Raw genomic sequence first — 9,765 nt, forward strand, 5'->3', positions numbered from 1 at the left:
CGTCTCCAATCTACATCGCTACATTAGGTTTATTCACAGCTGAAGGGTAGGCTGTCCAATACACTCGCATTATCTATGTTTACGTGTGTTTTACTTGTAACAGTGCACCTTTTAAAGTGCCGACTTCATTTCACATGCATACATTGGATCACCTTGGTTGCAAATGGAACAGGCTGGAGTGGGTGAACTTCGCCGTCCCCTGGATATAATGTGTTATTGCTGCTGATACTAACTGAATGGTGGGATGCTGGGCAAGTAAACACATCTGCTCTGACTGGAAGTTTGATTGTACTGGCAGTATATTCTTCGACAGTTGATCCCTAACTTTAAAAATGGATGAGAAAACGGAATATGCGGATAGCAGCTGTCAACAAGTAAGACAACTACAGAACTTAAACTTTCTTTATTTTGTGCATAATGTGCGATACCTACAGTAGCATACTAACATTTCGTTATAGCTTTACTTACATCGGTCCACTTTTATAACTTAACATCAATATAAATATTGTGTTTTAGGTTGAAACAGGTGACAGAACAGAATTGATTCCAGAAAAACAACTCTGTGGAGGTGGAACAAGTACATTATCTTCAGCTAGTTGTAATGTCATCAATTCAATAACTGGATCTGGAATAATAGGTAAGTACCAGAACAGTTTTCAAAATGCATCTTTATTACCAAAAATATTAACAATCGTAATCCTAATAATCACAATAATAATCTGTAAAACATAAATACTGTTTTACATTTTTAAATAATATCAAGATATATATATATATATATATATATAATATATATATATATATATATATATATATATATATATATATATATATATATATATAGACACACACACACACACACACACAGACACACACACACACACACACAATTGTGTAGGCATACCATGGCCCTGACATACAGTATTAACAGTATTTTTAAATCATAAAAACAAACAAACAAAAAAACTGTTTGCTTTCATCTTCCATAAACTGTGTTGCAGGGCTATGGAATAGGCTTAGTTTCAATAGATCATATGACCCTGAACTCAAATCAAGAGAAACAAACAGCTTATGAAAAGAAAAATAGGTTTATTGTTTGAACTCGTGAGTTACTGCACCCAGCTGCATCACTTGTATTTAAGAGTAAGGCTTCACTAACATAAACATACAGATAAGTAACGTTTGTTTTGCAAGTTTATGGGAGTTGACTTCTGGCTCTGCATACGCAAAGAAGGAAAGAGAGAACTGGGCTGCAATAGGACACAAGGACACAAGGACACAAAACAGGACACAAGCTGTATTTATGTGATTTCATACATTTACATTTAGACTTAACTTTTTCAGTTAACAACATCAGAATTAGTTACCATAGCAATACAGTTAAAGAGAACATTAAAATAACTGGTAGATAGATGCCAGTTTAAAAATGCTTTAAAAAATTACAAAGTAGCCTGCCCTCTAATGAGGACAGCAGCACTTAATAATGGGTTAATAACGTCTATAATGGTACATGAGAGTCTCTTGGTATAATTTTGTATTTGAAAGTAACATTATTTAGATCTGACTCTGTTTAGATCAATTGAGTCACAAAAAGGGACCTCACACTTGAAACTTGATGGCTGTCAGTTCGCTTGGCCTGGGTTGGATCCTGGCCTTTCCTAATCTTCACTTAAACCTCATAATGGAGTATTGTGATTCATCACTAAAAGTCCTACAAATGGTATCTTGGTTTTTGAATGACGAATAAATACAAATTATAGTTGTTATAAATATACGATCCTCCCCTATCACATGTGTGGTCTGTCCTGTCGGTGATAAGTATATATTTTTTTATCTTCCCAGGACTACCTTACTCTATGAAGCAGGCTGGCTTCCCTTTAGGAATGATTCTCCTTCTAGTGGTTGCATACATCACTGGTACTTTTTTGTTATTTTTTTAAGTTTTTCTTACAATAGGAATATATAACATATATTGTATTTTTACAGTATGAGTTCAAATGAGTGGTAAGGGTGTCTACATCTCTTTTTTTCCACAGATTACTCAATTATTCTGCTCATAAAAGCAGGGAATTTGTCAGGAACCACTACATACCAAGCTCTAGTTAACAGAGCTTTTGGCTTGATAGGGTATCTTATACTGTCCACTCTGCAGTTTTTGTACCCCTTTATTGGTAAGTGTCTTCTACATTATCTGAAAATATGTATTAGATTTGGAGTTCACGCTATTGAAGTATTAAATGATGTGTTAACTTCTCACCCTCAAACAGCTGATTTAACTTTTCCGTGCATGTAAATAAAACGTGAGTTAATTCAACAGCGAGAAGATTGTTGCGAGTCTTGAATTTTGTGACTAAACATATTACAGGAAAGAACCAAAAAAATAATAATAATAATAATAACCTGCAAAAATCATACTTGCAAACTCAATCTTAATAAAGTCGATATGTCATACATCCCCCAACATGACTAAGCTCTCAGTCAGTATGACAAAAACATGTACATGATACATGTATAGCAAGAGTATGTGCAGAATAGTATAGAATAACAAAGGGCAATGAATAGTTTAATGAAAATTGGAAAAGTGTTATTTATGTGTCTCAAGAAAGATACATCGATAAAATAAGTATGACATGCAGACAGACAGAGAGACCGCCATACAGTACCCCTCTACAATCGGATACTCCGAATAAGTTTGGATAGATGTTTTTCAAATATATATATATATATATATATATATATATATATATATATATATATATATATATATATATATATATTATTAATTAAATGTAGGCGATTTGTCCCCCCCTTTTAAACTTTTTTTTTGTTATACCTTCAGCCATGGTGAGCTACAACATTATCATTGGAGATACCTTAACTAAGGTCTTTCAGAGAATAGCTGGAGGTATGGATAAAAGCTTTTAGGCATAAACGTGTACCTGAATCATGTATATCGTTGTGTTTGTTGTTTGTTGTGTCATTAGCATGCTGCACAGCATATTTGAAGATACAAGAGGGTGAAGCCACATGTTACCTACCCACACATAACTTGCTGTTTAGAACAAATGTTATTCCACTTTCAAATGAGTTTAATAGCCTTCAAACAAAACAACTTTATTTTATAGAAAACTAAGGAAAAGTTATATATTTATATTCGGGCTTAATCAATTGTGATATACTTAAAGTTTATATGTCTAAACTTTGTAAATGAAAACAATTCCACAACAAATGTACTCATTTCTTGTCCAATCTGTAGCAGCCATGTTATTCATTCAGACTATGTGTACTGTAATGTTGTAAATATGAAACCATGTCAATCTGCTGTAGTGTACTCTATACTGTATACAGTCCCAGAATAATAAGGTAAATATTGTATTTCTATCGATTTTTTAAAACTTTTTTTTGTCCTTTTGTTTGTAGTTGGTCCTGACAACATACTTGCGCAACGTCATTTTGTCATTTTAGTAACAACAATTCTGTTTACTCTTCCTTTGTCCCTTTTTCGTGACATATCCAAGCTGGGAAAGGTAACTAATTATACTTACTGTATACTTTCAGACCTTAAATGTGAGGTTTTAAGTTCAATATATTGTCAATAAAAGAGAAAAGTTTAGTGCAGCAGTCCTCACTAAGAATTTGTGGAGGGACACATTAGTTACCATCAAAACCTTCAGGACCATGGGTTAAATCTATTATTACCTTTATGTTCACAGTTTTTACAGAATCTATCACAGAAGCCACAGGCTAATTTAGATCATTAGATTAATTATATGTTTGTTAAATACAAATCCAGAAACATATATATATATATATATATATATATATATATATATATATATATATATATATATATATATATATATATATGAATTAAACTTGTCTTAAAAGCTAATTTCTTGTTTTAGGTTTCTTTTCTGTCTCTCATGCTAACAGTTGTGATTCTTTTGACTGTGATTATAAGAGCAGCTACACTTGGACCACAAATGTAAGTATAGAATCTACAGCTCTTGGTAATATATACAGTACTAGGAGTAAAGATATAATAATACCCAGATAGTCCCACAGAGCAGAGTGCAGGGTGAGTCAGGCAAGCGTAGCTAAAACATGCTCACGGCAGTTGCCGATCTTAACTGGGGAACTACAGAGGTTAATTGCCTAAGGATGATTTGAGTTCACAGGTTGGACTCATGCCTTGAGGTTTCAGTGGCTCTTGGAATATTTAACCCTGTAAATAGCATTGGGATAAATATGTAGAAAAATAACATACTCAATTAGCGCTGGGTGGTATTTGAACTTACATTTTCGATGGTAATGTAGTTTTACCACATTTAAGAGAAACACACAGAGTGATACTGACAGCATATGGAAATGCATTAGTGTGGTTTGAAGACCGGAATCGATGGGCAAACCGCATGATTCTAAAAGAAAAATAAAAACATGAAAAAAAACCACTCACGTGGTTTTGAGTGTAGCGCACAAAGTGATAAAGCAAAATTTCAATACAAATCATGTTCAGGCCACTTAAAAACAATTAGAAAAGCCACTTAAAAACTCTGTAGAAAATATGCTGCACCCCACCCTCCCCATCCAATTGGTTACACATATCTGTTAGTTTCTGGCTCTGAACCTGACATACAGTATATCATGCACATACTGTATGTGCATCTATATATATATATATATATATCTATATATATTATATATATATATATAATAATATATTATATATATATATATATATGTATGGTGCAGATGCAGATTCTGAATTGCATAGATTTGACAGATAGTTGGCCCAGTTTTCATCACTGGGTTAATTGCCCGTGTCATACATTGACTATGGAGTGGGCAATGTGGCAGTAGAGACAAGCCAGTGTGTGTATAGGCTGTGAAATAGGCTGAAAACAAACCATTGATTTCCATTTAACACACCGTTAAACACCATAGCATTGCTTTAAAAAGCGTTTCAGGTAAAAATATATTTCTAAAACAAAGAGCTTGCATTTATGTACTGCTGTGTTTAACAAAAGATAAGTCTCAGAATATTCTGGTAACTATGGAAACATCACCTAAGACGTGTGGACGGTATGAGGTACTGCAGACTGTTTTGATAATAAAGAAGCTATTGCTCTTGTATTATTTAATAAACACAGGTACAGTTATGCTTTGGTTTTCGATTCTTGCTGATTCTTGCTGATTGTACACGGAAATAGGATAAACAAATGTAATTGAAATAGACGTGATCCTGTTTATGCTTTATATTTGAATACAGATTTTTTTTCCCCAGATTTTTCTGGCTATAAGTTCTGAATTAAGCCTTTGGGGATTCAAGACCTTTCTTTAGCATACTAAATTAATTATTAATACATATTTTCATTGTAGACTAAAGCTTGCAAAACAAAGAAAGAATTTCTTTAAAATATCAAAATGTTCCCTGTTTAATTATTGAATTGCTCTTATTAGCCCCAGAACAGATGAAGCATGGACATTTGCCCAGCCAAATGCAATTCAGGCAATTGGAGTTATGTCCTTTGGTGAGTCTTTTAATGGCACATTCCCTATTGGCATAATATCAAAATTAGTTCATACAGTATTTTAACATGTGTTTTACAGGCTTTGGCACAAGCAAGAAACCTTTTATAAATCTGATTTTTATATGGTAGAATAAATACTCTTTCAGAGAATAAAAACAACCTGATTTTAGTATCATTATAATATGAATGACAAGTAGGTGAACAACCTCCTGATTCTAGCAGCTTTTTAATAATGCCAGACAGTTGAGATATAATGAGATTTGTTATTTCCTTGCAGCGTTTGTTTGCCATCACAACAGCTTTCTGATCTATGGCTCGCTAGAAAAGCCCACAATAAGTAACTGGTCCTGTGTTACTCATGTGTCAGTCTTACTTGCTGCATTTGTCAGTTTACTCTTTGCTGGATGTGGATATTCTACTTTTACTGGTTTCACACAAGGTGAATATTTATTTTTCATTAACAAAACAATTATTTTGTATAAAGGCCAAAGGCTAATTTGATATAACATGTATTTCTTCTTTTGACAAACTCAAGCAGTCTTAGCTTTGTCACCAATATGCCCCAGTATTTTGTAGAATAAATGACTCAGAAGAAAAAGTGACACATAAAAGTGTTCATTTTGTTAACAGTTAACTTTGATTAAAAAAAAAAAGTAATACTGAGCTTCCTTGATATTTTGTCGTTCGATAATTCAGTAAATTTTAGTAGGATAGTAAAATAACAGGTTAGCGTTGAATTCTTGTTTACTAATATTCAAACAAATTTAAAGCATGTGTGAATAGTATATTACACTCAATTTAATGTATGACTACAAGCGTTTTTGGTTATAGTGAGTGCACAGTTATTGGAAATGTACTATAGTAGTTTTATTGATTTTTTATCTGTTTACTTTTTAGGTGACATATTTGAAAATTATTGCAAAAATGATGATCTGGCAACATTTGGAAGGCTCTGCTATGGAATCAGCATAATTCTGACTTTTCCTATTGAATGTTTTGTAACAAGAGAGGTATGTATCTTTCTTTAATGTAAATTAAAATATATATTGATACAACATTCTCATGAGATTCAAAAGCATAACATGTAATATTTTAAATGACATATTTATCATTGGGCTCCTGATTGTAGAAATTCGATTTGATTCACAGGTGGTATCCAATTTGTTTTCTAACGGGGCCCTTACAACTGTATTTCACATCGCTGTGACAGTGGCTGTTATAGCAGTGTCTACAGTCGTATCATTGATCTATGACTGTCTAGGCATTGTTTTAGAGTTAAATGTAAGTACAATATGCATATTTTATAAAATAATTATAAAATAAATCACGTCCTGCATGCAGTGTTTCTTAATTTCTTACTGATAACATGATAACTTTGTAATGCTTCACATATTTGGTTGCATTTTTACTGATGTGTTTGATATGTTAATTAAATAACAAAAATAATATATTTAAAATTATACAAACTTATGTACGTGTAAGGTTGCATATGGTTCTTTAGTGATATCTTTAAAAATATTATTTTATCTTCAGAGGCACAAACCAGTTAATCTTACATTGTGTCTTCACAGGGTGTTGTGAGTGCTACCCCGCTTGTTTTTATCATCCCGATAGCTTGCTATCTAAAGCTCTCTGATGAGCGATGGTACCATGGAGATAACCTTATTTCATGTTTGATTCTCATTGCTGGTGTATCTGTGATGACAGTTGGTTTTGTCATGGCTGTCTTGAACCCCCAAGAATGTTCACATGGAAAAGAAATGTTTTATTGCATGTCCTCAAACTCCTCTTTTAATAACATCACATTTCCCACTAACGTAACACTTGCCCTTAATGCTAGCCTTTTTTAAAAATGATGTTGCCCTTCTAAGCTGAATACAACTAGGTATTGAATGCATATTTTAAAAGGTCACTACTCGCAACACATTTAATGAAAAGTGATCTGCTTTAATGTTTTTTTTTGTTCTAGGATAGAGGATGTTGTGCCGTTACTTTATGGCCACCTGCACTTAAGCAAACACAACCTTAAAATGCCACACTCCTTTTAGTTCAGCATGCTGATTCAGTCAGTGCTTATTTATTAAGCATAAGTGTTTGAATAGTAATTGTATAATGCCTTAAAGTTCATGTCACTTTTAGGATGCACTTCAGTTGCAGTATTTATTTTCAAATTTAGCAATTTGAACCTTTATAAAGTTGCCAGGAATCAAATGTTTTGACTATAGACATCTTTTAAACAATTTGCCTCTTTAGTTTCAAGTAATCAATCTTGTTCTTGAAGGAAAATGGATGTGGTAACGGGGTCTTTAGGGGACTAGGGAATGGTAATATACCTAGGTATCATTAAGCTTCATGTTAGAAATCCCTTGGTTTCACTGATGTACTGTTTGTATTATTAATTGGAGGTCTGTGAAAGGTTTGTTCATCACTGCTCATATTAATAAGTAGTAAAAGTCAAGCTGAATGTATGCAATAAGGCAGGTAATTGTTCTTTGAGCATTGTGTGCTTGCCTTTTTCCTGACTTTTGGTTATATAATGTGTGACAGACCAGTAAATATGCATATGTATCCACTGGTAAAGGTACAATTTTGGTAGTTTTAGCAATGTAATACCATTGTTTTATTGTATCTTTTAAGGTTGTTTCTTTTTTTTTCTCCCAATTAAACAATAAACTGCAATGGTTATTTTATGTATTACCTTAAGAACTACAAGATGCAAGTCCAGGTATTTTGTAGACATAATCCTGCATAAATTATGTAATGTGTGTTGATACGTGTTAGTCACAATGATGTAGTATTTTGCTGATTTGACAGTCTTGAGTCTTCCTAAAACTGTGGCCATAAGTACAGAATAAAGTACAAGGATATAACAGTCTTCTGACTGGGAAAATGCTGTCTCCAAGTAACTTCAATGTGCTATGTACAGTAGCTACAGCTGTTATATGACCAGTGGTTTGAGCTTTCCTCTTTTAAAGTCCTGAATTTGTTTAAGCACAAGTCAGCTGTGTGATGTTTTTCTAATTTTTTTTAGAAACAGCTCATTGTTAACTCTAATTACATTTAATTTAATTAATGAAAACAGGTATTGCTTTGCAAAAAGGGGACCAATGTAACATGTGACATAAAGGGTTTGGTTTATTGAACAATAATGTCTATTATGTTCTATATAGTATAATCTTTTAAAATCAGATTCACTAATAGGGCATGGAAATCCAGTCCTTTTGCACAATACACTCTCCTGCCAGATAAAAACTACATTCCACTTATATCATTCAGTGCCACCCGCTGGATAGCTAACACATTACTTCACCTAACTGTCATCAAAAATTAGGGGCGTTTGCTTTGAGTAGTTAATCAGGAACCACATGTTTCACCTCTTCTGGTGTGAGTCCTGCAGTGCGTTAATAATGGAAAATGCATGGAATAGATCAGTTCCAGTTTCGTAATTCCTGCCCTTTAACACAACAAGGTGTCATGTGCAGTGTATTTGCACAAATACTGTACATGGTGCTGAAGGCCAAAGAATAATACCATCAAGAATAATACAGAAAACTGGAAATCCCAGGCAGGCATTAAATATATGAATCAGTATCTGCTCTTCCCAACTACAGTACTATTGTATTGGAGTTGTGCCTGTTTAGCTTCTTAAACATTGGTAGGTCAAAGGAAGTTTGAACCCTCTTTTGCACTGTGCCTTGGCAAAACAATATTGAATTATCGACATGAATAGACATGTTTAGAGTGAAGTCTGGGTTGGGGGGTATTACACTAAGTGCAAAATTAATGAACCATACCTTTATTCAGTCATGTAATAATAACTTGCTTCTCAAAAGTAGAAACAAATTCAAGTGTCAAAAAACAAAGGCATTTGAAAAAGTAATTTATAATAAATAAACAATAGAAGGAACAAGGGCCAAAACAAAGCAATTTAAACACAAACATGGTCAGAATAATTCATTAGGATTAATGTATAGATGACGTCATAGCTTCCCATAAGTGTTCCTTTGTTTCAAACTCCCATCTCAGAAAACCCTGAAGAGTAGCAAAGTAGCAGAGGCTTGGAATTAGATGGCTCTGGGACATCATGTCATTTTGCTAGGAATGAATACTATCTTGCGTTTTGTCTTGAATTTGAATGATGAATAAAGATTTGTTTTAAATCTAGTGTAGATTCATATTTATTTATTTATTTTGCAGCACATATATGGAATAGCTGTAAACGTTGTTGGTAGTT

General features: G+C 33.2%; 1 protein-coding gene across 1 annotated transcript; it reads left to right on the forward strand.

The window, feature by feature from the left end:
• The first annotated feature begins 243 nt into the window (after nt 1–243).
• On the forward strand, nt 244–8,362 carry LOC121322350 (putative sodium-coupled neutral amino acid transporter 11). Its single transcript, XM_041262192.1, has 12 exons — nt 244–374; nt 517–637; nt 1,843–1,917; nt 2,037–2,171; nt 2,840–2,905; nt 3,421–3,527; nt 3,906–3,985; nt 5,461–5,531; nt 5,809–5,970; nt 6,429–6,541; nt 6,681–6,812; nt 7,103–8,362. The coding sequence occupies exons 1-12, from the start codon at nt 333–335 to the stop codon at nt 7,379–7,381; spliced, it is 1,383 nt and encodes a 460-aa protein (XP_041118126.1). The 5' UTR covers nt 244–332; the 3' UTR covers nt 7,382–8,362.
• Nucleotides 8,363–9,765: the final 1,403 nt, after the last annotated feature.

The sequence above is a fragment of the Polyodon spathula genome, chromosome 10, assembly GCF_017654505.1.
Source record: "Polyodon spathula isolate WHYD16114869_AA chromosome 10, ASM1765450v1, whole genome shotgun sequence".
Lineage (NCBI taxonomy): Eukaryota > Metazoa > Chordata > Actinopteri > Acipenseriformes > Polyodontidae > Polyodon > Polyodon spathula.

Bases quoted from the DNA above. Each gene is read 5' to 3' on its own strand.
- LOC121322350 (XM_041262192.1), top strand. From the start codon at position 333: ATGGATGAGAAAACGGAATATGCGGATAGCAGCTGTCAACAA. The intron at 5,532-5,808 runs GTGAGTCTTTTA...ATTTCCTTGCAG, and splicing joins AATTGGAGTTATGTCCTTTG to CGTTTGTTTGCCATCACAAC. The intron at 6,542-6,680 runs GTATGTATCTTT...TTTGATTCACAG, and splicing joins AATGTTTTGTAACAAGAGAG to GTGGTATCCAATTTGTTTTC.